The sequence below is a fragment of the Penicillium angulare genome, assembly GCF_028827245.1.
Source record: "Penicillium angulare strain IBT 27051 chromosome Unknown utg000009l_segment0_segment0, whole genome shotgun sequence".
In the NCBI taxonomy this organism is placed as follows: Eukaryota; Fungi; Ascomycota; class Eurotiomycetes; order Eurotiales; family Aspergillaceae; genus Penicillium; species Penicillium angulare.
In genome coordinates, this window is record NW_026623168.1 from 1,308,005 (window position 1) to 1,321,151 (window position 13,147).

General features: G+C 48.8%; 8 protein-coding genes across 8 annotated transcripts; 4 read left to right on the plus strand and 4 right to left on the minus strand.

Annotated features, from left to right (window-relative positions):
* Positions 1-72: 72 nt before the first annotated feature.
* Positions 73-399, minus strand: N7478_012051 (uncharacterized protein; the record flags this gene model as incomplete). Its single annotated transcript, XM_056928265.1, has 2 exons — positions 73-133; positions 224-399. The coding sequence occupies 2 exons, from the start codon at positions 397-399 to the stop codon at positions 73-75; spliced, it is 237 nt and encodes a 78-aa protein (XP_056773992.1).
* Positions 400-515: 116 nt separating this feature from the next.
* On the plus strand, positions 516-2,367 carry N7478_012052 (SPRY domain-containing protein; the record flags this gene model as incomplete). Its single annotated transcript, XM_056928266.1, has 2 exons — positions 516-1,853; positions 1,912-2,367. 2 exons carry the CDS (start codon positions 516-518, stop codon positions 2,365-2,367), a joined length of 1,794 nt encoding a protein of 597 aa, XP_056773993.1.
* A 322-nt stretch (positions 2,368-2,689) lies between these two features.
* On the minus strand, positions 2,690-4,374 carry N7478_012053 (glutamyl-tRNA(Gln) amidotransferase subunit HER2; the record flags this gene model as incomplete). The annotated part of the gene is made up of 4 exons (XM_056928267.1): positions 2,690-3,555; positions 3,608-3,783; positions 3,847-4,165; positions 4,236-4,374. 4 exons carry the CDS (start codon positions 4,372-4,374, stop codon positions 2,690-2,692), a joined length of 1,500 nt encoding a protein of 499 aa, XP_056773994.1.
* Positions 4,375-5,160: 786 nt separating this feature from the next.
* N7478_012054 (enoyl-[acyl-carrier-protein] reductase) lies at positions 5,161-6,493 on the plus strand (the record flags this gene model as incomplete). The annotated part of the gene is made up of 2 exons (XM_056928268.1): positions 5,161-5,363; positions 5,449-6,493. The coding sequence occupies 2 exons, from the start codon at positions 5,161-5,163 to the stop codon at positions 6,491-6,493; spliced, it is 1,248 nt and encodes a 415-aa protein (XP_056773995.1).
* Positions 6,494-6,745: 252 nt separating this feature from the next.
* Positions 6,746-8,650, minus strand: N7478_012055 (metallophosphoesterase family protein; the record flags this gene model as incomplete). Its single annotated transcript, XM_056928269.1, has 2 exons — positions 6,746-8,426; positions 8,490-8,650. 2 exons carry the CDS (start codon positions 8,648-8,650, stop codon positions 6,746-6,748), a joined length of 1,842 nt encoding a protein of 613 aa, XP_056773996.1.
* Positions 8,651-9,115: 465 nt separating this feature from the next.
* On the plus strand, positions 9,116-10,566 carry N7478_012056 (pyruvate dehydrogenase (acetyl-transferring) subunit E1 beta; the record flags this gene model as incomplete). Its single annotated transcript, XM_056928270.1, has 4 exons — positions 9,116-9,366; positions 9,499-9,622; positions 9,703-9,989; positions 10,095-10,566. The coding sequence occupies 4 exons, from the start codon at positions 9,116-9,118 to the stop codon at positions 10,564-10,566; spliced, it is 1,134 nt and encodes a 377-aa protein (XP_056773997.1).
* Positions 10,567-10,981: 415 nt separating this feature from the next.
* On the minus strand, positions 10,982-11,754 carry N7478_012057 (putative C2H2 finger domain protein; the record flags this gene model as incomplete). The annotated part of the gene is made up of 2 exons (XM_056928271.1): positions 10,982-11,581; positions 11,746-11,754. The coding sequence occupies 2 exons, from the start codon at positions 11,752-11,754 to the stop codon at positions 10,982-10,984; spliced, it is 609 nt and encodes a 202-aa protein (XP_056773998.1).
* A 250-nt stretch (positions 11,755-12,004) lies between these two features.
* On the plus strand, positions 12,005-13,057 carry N7478_012058 (MCP1 family protein; the record flags this gene model as incomplete). The annotated part of the gene is made up of 2 exons (XM_056928272.1): positions 12,005-12,212; positions 12,273-13,057. 2 exons carry the CDS (start codon positions 12,005-12,007, stop codon positions 13,055-13,057), a joined length of 993 nt encoding a protein of 330 aa, XP_056773999.1.
* Positions 13,058-13,147: the final 90 nt, after the last annotated feature.

The following is a 13,147-nucleotide window of genomic DNA, read 5'->3' on the forward strand; positions in this document are numbered from 1 at the left end:
GAGGGTTATCACCAGCACCGCCTTCTATAATAGGTTCACCGCCTTGTGACTATCGGACACTTTTCTGCCGCTTTATTGCGTCGCTTTCTCGATCTTCGCGTTGCTACCACCTCCGATACGTGGCTCGTCGTTCCTGTTGAACATATGAAAACAGAGCTTGGGTCGATCAGATTGAGAGCTGTACGATTACGCGTGGCTGTGTTTAATCCAATTCCAAACTTACGCTCTTGAATTGTCTTCACATTCGGTGCACGGCTCAACCAACCGGAGCTCGAATAGCAATCCTATATAATATTGGTTGCGACGCCGGTATGAACATGCTTCCATATCTGCTTTCCCACTGTCAGGTACCAATCCAAGTGGATCTGAGTGGCTGCTTTTGGCGATCAATACCAACATGGCTGCCTTGCTGACTACCTGCCTCACTCTCAGATGCTCGCGAACCTTACAAAAACTAGCTCGAAGCAATAAACAGAACGATCTCGAATATCCTAAAAAATCCATGATAAAGCGTAATGGCGTCCAATCAAGCTCCAGGCTCATCAGCACCGTCCTCAAACATCAATTCTCCCATCATCCCCCCAAACGGCGGGCCTCTACTCAATGGCGCATTCTCCGACTTGCACCCACGATCTTCTCCTGCGCCAGGCAGTAACGCATCTGTCCAAGGAGATACTGCGCGTACCAAGCGAAATAAAAGAGACAGTCGCAAAAAGCGAGAAGCGAAAGGTCTAGATACTGAAAGTGCACCTCCGCCCAAAAAACGTGCAACGGCAGTGAATACAGCTCGTCCAAGCGGAGATCTCAGCATTCTCCGCCCATTACTTCTTGCGGAACCTCGTACCTCCGATCTATACCCGCCTCCAACGCGCCAGTTCACTCAAGTGGCTAGAAAGACATCTGAGGTCCTTGGCCAGAACTGGGAATTTTATGAGGTGACCGACAAACTCACCAACAAGAATGGATTCCGTTATAGTTATGCCATTGCCGACTCGGGATTTCCCCATATAAAATACCGCCAAACCGACGTTCGGCCTTATCATGCCCGTTTCAGCTTCGAGGATTCTCCGGCTGCAATTTCCTTCTCAGAGGACGCTAGGGCGGTGACTACAAGCGATGCGTGGCATACAGCGCGTGCAAATGTATGTGCTCGTGAGGGCTCTTATTATTACGAAGCACGCGTTATCAGTGGCGTTCTCCAGGGTACGCCTCCAGGTACTGGATCTCGTGGTCATGTTAGACTTGGATTTGCGCGACGGGAAGCCGATCTTGACGCTAATGTTGGGGTGGATTGTTATGGATACGGCATTCGGGATGTGAATGGCGAAGTTGTTAATCGCATGCGCTGCGAATTCTTCTTTCCTAAGGGTGAAGCTATCAACGAAGGCGATGTCATTGGCATGCTCATCAACCTTCCTCCGCTATCTCTCCACAAAAAGATCGTCGAAGGAACATACGACCCTACAGTAGATGGTGATGGGTCAGACCCCACGTTACGAACCCCTACTGCTACCAACATCATTCGAGATCGCATACCTTTCCATTATAAATCCGACTTCTGCTGGCAACAGTCCAATGTCTTCTCTACCAAACACCTTCGCGACTATGCCTTCAATTTGAAGGAAACCCCGACCTTTGGGCCCCCTTCTCCCTATAACAGCGAAGATGCCTCGCTCCGCACATTACCCGGTTCTAGTATCACGATTTTCAAAAATGGTGTGAAAATGGGTTCACCCTTCAAAGATCTATATGCTTTTCTCCCTCCAGCAAGCCGACTGGCCAACGGCACAAACAATCTTGGAATCGGCGAGCGTGAGAATGCCGATGATGGCATGATTGGCTACTATCCAGCTGTTAGTTGTTATGGTGGCGGTGCTGTTGAATGTCGCTTCGAAGGTCCATGGTGGGTAGGTCCCCCCCGAACAAACAGAAACTGGGGAACCCATCAAAGCTATTGGCGACCGATTCAACGATCAAATCGTCGAAGATTTAGTAGCCGATATCGTGGACGAGGTTGAAGCCATGTTCACATGGAGTGGCGTCGACGGCGACGTAATCGGCAATAACAACACCGAAGAGTTAGACACTGCATCTGGTGCTGTTGGAGGCTCGGAAGTCCTGAAAGGTGGCGTTGGCGCTGCGCTAGATGGAGCTAGTTCTGCTCCCACCCCTGGATCTGTCCCTGGTGCTGCCGGCGCATCTGATTCAGCTGCAAACAGTAACCAACCTACCCCGGCTGCTAATGGGGATGTGCCGGTAGGAAACTCTGCTGGCGAAGATACTTTGAGCGTCGGAACGGCTGGCACGCCTAGGATAACTTTGGATGCCCCAGCGCCTGAGCAAGATGAGGATGTCGAGATGACGTGAGACGTGGTGGTATAACTCTTATATTTATGTAAAAAGCGCAAGTCTGTGTTATTGTACCTTGAAGATGCTTTTATTTGATGGCTGGTCTTCCAGGCCAAGGAGAAATGACAAGGCGTTCCGGCAGTTTTGCTTTTATTATATTGATACCATATTCTCAATTATAATCAAGTTTCCAAAGATACGATGCCTCGCAAGGCGTAGCTGGAGATAATCTAGTATTAAGAAGCATTCACTTTAATTGTGCCTAGAAATGCAGCCTTGCAGCTCAACATTGGGTATATTTCAATTGCTCTTACTATACAAAAAATACATAAGCCTATGATCATCCGCTTAATCGTTGACCTTCCAGCAGCTCTCCAACTTGCATCACTAGCTCGTCGTCCCCGTATTGACCAATAACCTGGATTCCGGCAACTTGGCCAGCATCAGAATCGACATTATTTGAGTCCGGGCTAGACTCGGTCAGAGTGACTGGCACAGAGATGGCGGGCAAACCTGCCAGACTGGCTGGCACGGTAAAAACGTCGCTGACATAGGCATTCAAGGACGATGGCGAGGAACCAGTAGAGGCGCTTGTAATATCAGATAGCAAGGGTGGAGGTGAGGGTGCGGTAGGACACACAAGAACATCTACATCGCCTGGCTTGGGATGGCCCGCATCCCGATCATTCGCAGTAGCAAGAGGATGCATGGCATTAAACACAGCATTGAAGTCCTGTTGCACTAATCGGCGTACCCTTTGTGCCTGTATAAAGTAGTTGTCCATGGCATCGGCGCTCAAACTGAATGTTCCGAGAAGAATACGCCGTTGGACTTCAGATCCAAACCCACTACCTCGGGTGTTCGAGTAGGTAGGATCATCACTTTGAGTGCCGTAGCGTACACCATCATATTTAGCCAGGTTTGACGATGCTTCGGCTGGGGCAAGGACGTAATATGCTGACAGTGCATGTTTTGTGGCTGGTAAAGAGACGGGATGAATGGTATGTCCCTGTGCTTGCAAACCTGCCAGAGACCTAAGCCAGGCCTTCCGGACTAGTGGCGAAAGTTCTGCGATATTATACTCTATTGGTACACCGATTCGTAGTGGTTTGGGGGTTGATCGAGACGTAATGTGCGAGAGAATTCGTTTCCGAGAGGAATTTGACACGCTGGTGGGATCATGCTCATCATAACGATTAAGGATTGCTGTTAGGGTGTTAGCTTTTTGAATCCGCTTTGGAGGAAGGTTAACACGCACAAAAGACGTCTCGAACGCTGGAGGTCGTCCTACCCATGATACCAACAGTATCTAAAGAGTTGGCATAGGCGACCACTCCCCTTCGAGAGATCAAGCCATAAGATGGCTTGAACCCGACTGTTCCGGTATATGCAGCTGGGAGTCTAACAGAACCTCCCGTATCTGTCCCAAGGGCACTTAAACAAAGATCAATCAGCATTTATCTAGATTAATTCCCAGATATCCAGTCTGGCACATACACATAACATTGCTCCGCTGCAACCGCAACGGCACTTCCACCCGAACTTCCACCCGCGGAGAACTCTTGCCCGTCGCGGCCCACGTTCTTCACGGGTCCAAACCGTGAATAAATGGAATTCGAACCCATTCCAAACTCATCCAAGTTGGTTTTCCCAGCTACAATAGCTCCCGCATCTTCTAATTGACCCACTACCGTCGCATTGAACGGGCTATTGAACTTGTCGAGGATTCCTGAGGCGCAAGTGGTCGGAAGATCGCGAGTGCAAATATTATCCTTAATGGCGATTAGGCGACCATCGACGGGGGATTTGGAGCTCCCTAGTAGAGTTCTATCAGTAAGTTAAGGTGTTTCCGGGTCAATTTGGTTGGTTGTGATGTATTGACATACCTTGCTCCCGACGTTGGTCTGCCTCCTTCACGCGCTCCAGCCATTGACCCGCGCGGGGTATGGGTGTTATGAATGCATTGAGACCTCTATGCACCTGCTGATTGGCGATGCATTTCTCTGCTTCACGTAGAAGGGACATTTAGGAGGTAGAAGTGTAGTCAATAGTCCTGGACATTGAGGAAGTCAGAGAGGAGAATCCTCTGCTTATCGTTATCGTTATCGCTTATCGCTTATCGGGTCTGTCTACATCTACATCTGTATACAAGCAACGTACTATAATGACTTCAAGATCGTTTTATAAAGAATATTAAATCGTAATTGCGCCATCAATGAGTCATAAATTTAGTTCATTCTCTCTTCTAGTCTCCCGGTGTTTGTTGTGCATTACTTGAATTCCATTTGACTGACTGATGTATAAATCAATGTTTAGCATGTTCATGTGTATATCTTCGTCATTGATACTGGTAATCTAAAGCAGTAGACTCTCTTTATTCGGTTGCCTTACCTGAAAAGTTTGCTCATGAAAACTTAACTGTCTCACTATGTATTTCACTTCTCAAGTTCAAGTTTCAAAGACATCTGCAATAGCTCAATCAAACAACTGGAAGAACATATAAGCGAGGACTATCTCGTGAAGAAGCCCACACTTATTTGTTTAAATACCGAGTGGCCCTATATACAGCTCTTGATCAAAAAAACTTTCAATATTTTCATCATATAAAGAGTCGAGTCAAAGTTTGCCGGAACAATGCATAACAATGCAATGAATGGTCTTGCTCAGGTCATATATACTATAGCCGTGTTCCTTCGGGCCGAGTGAAAATCGCCGGGTAAGGCAAGACGTCATCTCCGCTTTCCCGCAATCCTCTTTCCTACAACTTCTTTCCCTACACCTTCGACACTTTCACACCCCCACAGATCCGCCATGTTGTCGCATAAAGTGTTTCAAGCTGCGGCCCATGGAGCTCGGCAGTCTGGGTCGGCGCGTGCCGCTCTTCTGGCCGGCAAAGCTCAATGCGCTAGCTCTACCCTTCCTATGCAAGGCCGTCGGTCAATCTCGGTCTACGGTTATACACAAGCCAAGGCATTAGTATACTCTAAATATGGCGAGCCAAAGGATGTCCTCAGGTATGTCAACTCTCACTCCTTATCCTTTATCTCAAGCCATTCTGTTCTGTGGTCAATGAGCATAACTCATCGATGTCTATTCCAGCCTCCACAAACACTCCATCTCCGCCCCGCATGGCTCACAAGTGAACCTCCGCCTTTTGACAGCGCCCATGAACCCTGCCGATGTGAACCAGATCCAAGGCGTATACCCTAGCAAGCCTCCTTTCCTTCAGACTCTTGGCACAGCCGAACCATCGGCTGTTGGTGGCAACGAGGGTGCATTCGAAGTGATTTCAACGGGCAGCAATGTGAAGAATCTGTCTAAGGGAGATTGGGTCATTATGAAAAAGACTGGTCAGGGTACTTGGCGTACCCATGCGCAGCTAGACGAGTCGCAACTTATCCGGATCGAGAACAAGGAAGGCTTGACACCTCTACAGATTGGTACTGTCAGTGTCAATCCCGTCACTGCCTACCGTATGATGCGAGACTTTTGCCAATGGGATTGGATGCGCGCGGGCGAGGAATGGATGATCCAAAATGGTGCCAATAGTGGTGTCGGACGTGCTTCCATCCAGTTCGGCCGCGAGTGGGGTATCAAAACGCTGAATATTGTTCGTCAGCGCAAGACACCCGAAGAGACCGAGGCCCTGAAGCAGGAATTGAAAGAGCTCGGTGCTAATGTCGTTGTGACCGAAGAGGAAATGCTTACTGGTGGTTTCCGGGACATGGTTAAGGAGGCTACCCGCGGAGGCCGAGAGCCTATCCGTCTTGCATTGAACTGCGTTGGTGGAAAGAATGCTACTGCGCTTGCAAAGACTTTGGCTCCAGACTCCCATATGGTGACCTACGGCGCCATGTCCAAGCAGCCTGTGGCTCTGCCATCTGGGCTGCTGATCTTTAAGAACTTGGCCTTTGATGGATTCTGGGTCAGTAAGTGGGGCGATAAGAACCCCGAGCTGAAGGAGAATACCATCAAGGATGTGCTTCAGATGACGCGCACTGGTAAGTTCAAGGACATTCCTGTGGACGATGTCAAGTGGAACTGGAAATCAGAGGGTGAAGAGCTGGCCGAGAGTGTACAAGGGACCCTGGGAGGTTACCGCAGTGGAAAGGGAGTGTTCACTTTCACTGGCGGCGATGAATAAACGATGAGATTCTTTGTCAGGAATCAATTATATGTATCATATTGGACTAAGGATATGCCATCATAAATTTCTAACTTTCGACCAAAATCTATCAAATACTATGTAGAAGAGAAAAGACCCCGAGAAACAAGCATGGAGACCTGAAGTGCATTCTGTGTTACATAAAGTTCATAGTAAAAGGAATCTTTGAAGGCATGTCATAGCTCTTTCAAAGTATCTTTATCTGCCAATATTTGCATTCAGGTGATTAATTTATTCATCGCATTTCCAATTATCCCCAATCCAGGTAGTAATGAGATCAGTCAACTGAACACCAGCCATGTACTCCTCGCTCTCATTGATAAAATCGACATCGAGCCGAGCAAATTTGCCGGCAAGCACTAAGAATGGCTCGAGGAATTCGATGTAGACCAAATCCACTGTCTCAGACATCGCGGTTTCATTTCCTAAGATATGTCCTTGAATGCAATTGGGAACCGCATAATTGCTAACAGGAGAATGGATAGTATCATCGCCGTCTGTACCGGCATCATCTTTGGTGGTATATCCAGGGAGAATATCGGGATGATCAGACCGTTTGGCCCAGAGAGGGGCTTGATGAGAACCAGCCCCATCGATTATAAGTGGTCGAGTTTCCTTGGTAGCTTTATTATATTCTTCTTCACCTTCCACATGGGGCTGACCCGGGGTTCCCAATTCATGAATGTATGGATTCTCATCTTCAGATGTTGATGCAACCTTTGCTTGTTGGTTGAGGACCGTCATCATGAGTTGCACTTTGTCATAGGGAACATCCTTGACATAGCGGAACTTGTTTGTGAAAGGGGAAATAATAAAGGCGCTGTCACGGGTGAACTCCCCCTTGAAGATGTCAAACCGAATACCACCGGAGTTCAAAATGGCCACAGCTGGGAAATCGCCGCGAGATTCATCTTTCAATGTCTCCGGCAGCACTTCAGTCGACAGCCAATTATAGATACTGTCTGGGTCGGTATAGGGGACTCGAGTCATCCACAAGTTCCGCGGTGCACATCCAAAGACTTTGTCCAAACTCAAGGCGGACCGTGCGTCGGTAATAATTTGTGTGACTTCACGACCCTTTTCAGTCGGGAATGTATCTTGATCTAGACCAGTGTGGTGGTAGAAAGAAAAAAGGTTGTTATCTATGTATCGTCGCTTGAAGACGGGGCTCGAGGCCACACTTGGCTGGCTACTGGTGGAGAGGCCATCAATAGACGCGAAGCCGATGGTCTCCATGAATCGGCCGCTCGCCAAGGCGAAGGCTCTGGAGTCATATTTGGCATAGTCACGAATGTGTTGATGACCCCCAAAGAACTGAATTGGCGTAGCCCAATGAGCCTTGCGAATCGTGTTGAAGATTGCGCGGTATTCTGGTGAATGAGCTGGGACATGTCCAGCGACCAAGAAAAGGTCTACTTCCTTATCCTGAATCGCCTCCTGAAACCAGCTCTCCTGGATGGTTTCTTCCACTGGCTGAACAACAGTGTTATTATAGTTACCGTTGAAATTAAAGAGGAATCCAAATGCTACGATGCGGATCCCTTGTAGCTGGGTGGTAAACTTCTTGTACCGGGGAGCAAGTGGTACCAGCTCATCGGTCTTGGGATGATAAATATCGATATTAGAGGAAAGATAATGACCCCGGAAGTTAGGAACAGTTGTCAATAATTCGTTCTTTGACGTGTTCTGTTGATAAAGTTCATGGTTTCCTGAAGTTAAGATATCGATATGTTGATGGCGGAGGATTTCGGAGAGATAGATGCCTTTAGGGGTCGATGAATCATATAGACCATTTCCCTCGACTCGATCTCCTGTATCTACAACCAGCAAGTCTTGACCGTTTGCCTCTACCTTCTCCCTGAGACGTGATGAGAAAGAAATATAGTCGCCCCAGTCTGCAGAATAAGAAGGTCTGGCAAAAAAAGAGGCTTATCAGCTCAAAGCGCTTAAAAGCGGAGAAGCTTCAGATCCATACTCATGTAAATGACCGGCCAGCCAGCCATGCGTATCAGTTGTATGAAGGAAATTTAGTTGACCAAACTCCAGATCACGTAAAGGTGCGGAGATAGGAGCAGGCGCAGAGGGCTGAGCGGCGAACACCGACGGGAAGATCAAGGGCAACACCGACCACAGCATCTTGGGGTTTTCCGAAAACCGGGCTGCTTCGGCAGGAAGAGGGCCGTTGGATCACCCGAGCGCGAGATATGGAGCTCAGGGGGTGTAGGTCAGGGCCACAACAGGAACCAAGCGAGTGTAAAAGATACAACGTTGAGAGACAGAAGAGAGAGCAGTATTAAGAAGAGAAAGAAGAACCACGACGTTGATAGCTTTGAGCTCTCTATATAGCCCAAACAACACACGAGAGGCAGGAGCTCTCGAATCCGGCTACGGAAGGAGCTGCCGGTGAGGTGCTGAGTCAGCCGCCCAACATCTTTCCGATTTGCATCTCAAAAGATTCATCGCCGCGGACTTCATCTTTCTATCCCCAACGTTTGTTAATTTCGGTCTTTGACGCTAGGTGTGCCTGATTCGGCCGTGCGGACTTGTTAATTCTAAGTTCTTCTTCTTTCTGTTCTTCAATTCTCATCTCAATTCCCCGCAATGGCCTCTCCCCGACTTTTCCGCCCTGCAGCCCGTCTGCTCTCTTCGCGCCTGGCGACCGCCCCCCTCCGCCCAGCTTTCGCCCAGTCTGCTTGCGCTCAATCTGCTCTGCGCGCCCGAGGATATGCTACAGAGGGTGGTGTGAAGGAGGTTACTGTTCGTGATGCCCTGAACGAGGCTCTGGCGGAGGAGTTGGAGGCCAACCAGAAGACTTTCATTCTGGGTGAGGAAGTCGCACAGTACAACGGAGCGTAAGAGCCCCCCATTTCGATATCTCTCGCGGTTCAATTTATGAACTTGGTATACTCGATATACTATTCTTTCTTTCGCTATTCGCTGTTGGAGACCATGTTTCTAATCTGGACATTTTACCCCCTCTACAGTTACAAGGTCACCCGAGGACTCTTGGATCGCTTCGGTCCTAAGCGTGTTATCGATACTCCCATTACTGAGGCTGGTTTTTGTGGTATTGCTGTTGGTGCTGCTCTGGCTGGTCTGCACCCCATTGTGAGTGGTTTCCCGACGAATCCCGAACCTCAGATACCATCGGACAGAAAAAAGTACTAATATTTGATCCTTATCTCTAGTGCGAGTTCATGACCTTCAACTTCGCCATGCAGGCCATTGATCAGATTATCAACTCCGCCGCTAAGACTCACTACATGTCCGGTGGTATTCAGCCTTGCAACGTCACTTTCCGTGGTCCCAACGGTTTCGCCGCCGGTGTCGGTGCTCAGCACTCCCAGGACTACTCTGCCTGGTACGGCAGCATTCCCGGTCTGAAGGTTGTCTCCCCCTGGAGCTCTGAGGATGCCAAGGGTCTGCTCAAGGCCGCTATTCGCGACCCCAACCCCGTCGTCGTTCTGGAGAACGAGTAAGTCTCCTTTCGCAATGTTGCTTCTTTTCTACTACGGGGTTTCCTACGGACGTATGGAAGATGTCACGAGTCCACAGCAGCTAATATACTATTTCTCAATAGGCTGATGTACGGCCAGGCTTTCCCCATGAGCGAGGCCGCCCAGAAGAGCGACTTCGTTCTGCCTATCGGTAAGGCTAAGATCGAGCGCCCCGGAAAGGACCTCACCATCGTCTCCATCTCCCGCTGTGTCGGCCAGTCCCTTACCGCCGCCGCCGAGCTCAAGCAGAAGTACGGTGTCGACGCCGAGGTTATCAACCTGCGCTCCGTTAAGCCTCTGGATGTTGAGACCATTATCGCTTCCCTCAAGAAGACCGGTCGCCTCTTGGTTGTCGAGTCTGGTTACCCCATGTTCGGCCTTTCCTCCGAGATCATGGCTCTGGCCATGGAGTACGGTTTCGACTACTTGACCGCTCCCGCCGTCCGTGTTACTGGTGCTGAGGTGCCCACTCCTTACGCTGCTGGTCTCGAGACCATGGCCTTCCCCCAGGAGGACACCATTGTCAACCAGGCCGCCAAGCTCCTCCGGGTGTAAATGGAGCAACGTTTGAAGCAGTAATAAAACCATGTGTCTAGTACCCTTTCATCTGTCTCATTTTTCCTTATTTGTTTGTTCCCATCATGTCCTTATTTATTCTTGACCTAGGCAGATTCTTGGAACCTTGTGTACGATTACATTCCTAGAGTCGGTGCCATTTTGAAATTTCCAGCGTAGATTCTTGAAACAAATGTTCTTCGATTCTCTCCAATTATTATTTTTAATCCATTTATTAGAGATTGATAGAAAACCGGGAAATTTTATTGTTGATCATGTCTTGATATGTAGTACAGTATGAGTCGTAAAAGCATAACTCCCCCAAATAGACGAAACCCCACCCAACACCATTATCAATGCAAATGTACCAAAGAAAAGTGCGAACGAAGCTGTGCGTGTACATCATAGATGAAGATCAAGTGGTAGACTTGATATCTCGCAATCCTGTACACCCAGAAAAGCAATCGGTCGGATGACGAGGGTCATAGTATCCCCCGCCAGCCGTATCTCGCCCATATTCCTCATCGGTGTCGCTTTCCACATCGTCACGCAGTTCATCACCAAGCGTGGACTTGGGAGCAGTCGATTTCGATTGAACCTTGGTCACTGCTGGTGTCTTCTCCTCTTCATCATCGTCATCGCCTAGGACGTTCTTCTTTTTCATCACAGGCGCTGCAGGACCTTTGACTGCTGCGAACGAACTCTTGAAGTTACCTTTCTTAAAGGCTCCTCCGCCTCCGCCTCCGCCTCGCCCAGTAGTGGTCCCGCTAGATGTAGGATTGCCAGTCGGAGTATCAATCACGCGAAGCCCAGCCTCCGCATCGGCTTTGCGCTCTGCGCGTCGGGCTTTCTCAGCAGCATTCGGATCGCGCGATAGCTGTTTAAGATCTTGGAGTCGTTTCCGATGTTGGTGATCATAGGAACCAATATGCGCTTCATATTCCGGATGTCGCGAGTAGGATTTGTTGCATAGTGTGCATGTGAAAGAGCTCAGAGCGGAGCGTGCCGACTCGGTCTGAAAGGTCGAATGAGATTAGTTCAAGCAGGTTCTTTATAGTAGAGAGGTAACTGATTACCTTTGGAGCAGGATTAATAAAGCCTCGCTGTAATAAAAGATCCAAATCCAAATTAGTTAATTTTCTTTTTCTCATTCAAGGAAAAACGCGCATCAGAACATACCGGTGGCATATTGTGAGAGGGTCAAGGAAGGGAAGTTTGCCTATCAGCGATGCGGTGTTTGGCGGGACTCAGCAAGCTCAACATGATCGGCGTTTCCCCATCTTTCATCTTTCATCCTTTTCCCTGTTTTTCTTCTTCTTTATTTTCCGTATGCGCCACGATGTTTGATTAGGTCTACGAATTTCTTACATATTTTCTATTTTTCTTCTCCTTCCTTCGACTGAGTCAATAAAAAGGCAGAAAAAAAAACACTACCACGATGGAGTCTCCAGATTCAAAACCGTTGGACGCGGAGGTCAAGTCTATCATCTCCATGCAAGAACTGGATCCTTCGCCTGTGGACGATTTATCTCCGGACACAGAGACCGAGCAATACTTCCCTAGTCCAGAAGAGAATAAGCCGCGACGAACATGTGGATTTACAGCACCGACATTGGGTTTGCGACCTCATCGATGGGATGCATTGTGTACGTGATGCCACAGCGAAATTCGCAAATAAACACTGACAAGAGATTCAATATGTATAGTATCCGGTCTGCAAAAATACTCGACGTATCCACCAACCATGTTCTTTGTCTTGCATTTTGCCAATACAGCCCTCATTCCGCTGGTGACCCGATCAGTACCTGCCAGTGAGCCCTATCTCCTGCTCACGCGACCAGTCTACCAAGCTCCTGGATTGGAACATATCGTCCTCACACTCCCAATCATCACCCACATCGTATCGGGCATTGCCCTCCGCAACGTCCGATCCTCACGACGCGCAAGGCTATATGGAGCGGAAACTCGTGCGATGCGAAGTCGACTTACCTGGTGGCCTCGCTTCTCGCTACAGGCCCGTTCCGGATATCTCCTCGCCCCGCTGATTGGACTACACGCCCTGGTGAACCGTGTTACACCATTGATGATTGAGGGTGGTAGCTCTGGCGTGGGACTAGGCTATGCGGCTCATGGAATCGCACGTAGCCCTGTGTTCTGGAACATTTTCTATCTGGTGTTTGTCACTGCCAGTGTTTGGCATTTCATTGGTGGCTGGGCAACCTGGATGGGCTGGAGAGTCACAACTGCGCGGAAGCAACATACCAGCAAGGGATCATTGGAGGGCTTACTAGGTTATCCCGAGAACCATGATCGTGTCAAGCGACAGCGCAAGATGTGGTGGATGGTCAATGGTATTGCCGCTGCTGGTGCTGCCTTTTGGCTTGCCGGCGCCCTTGGAATCGTTGGGCGTTCTGGTGAAGGTGCTGGATGGGAAGCACAAGGATGGAATGAATTGTATAGCCAAGTGCCCATTATTGGCGATTGGTTATAAAATGACCCTCGGAGTCTTTTGAGGATGACATTCATGTATATGATATATTGTACTGTAGACGATACTGGACTTAATGAATAATACTAGTGA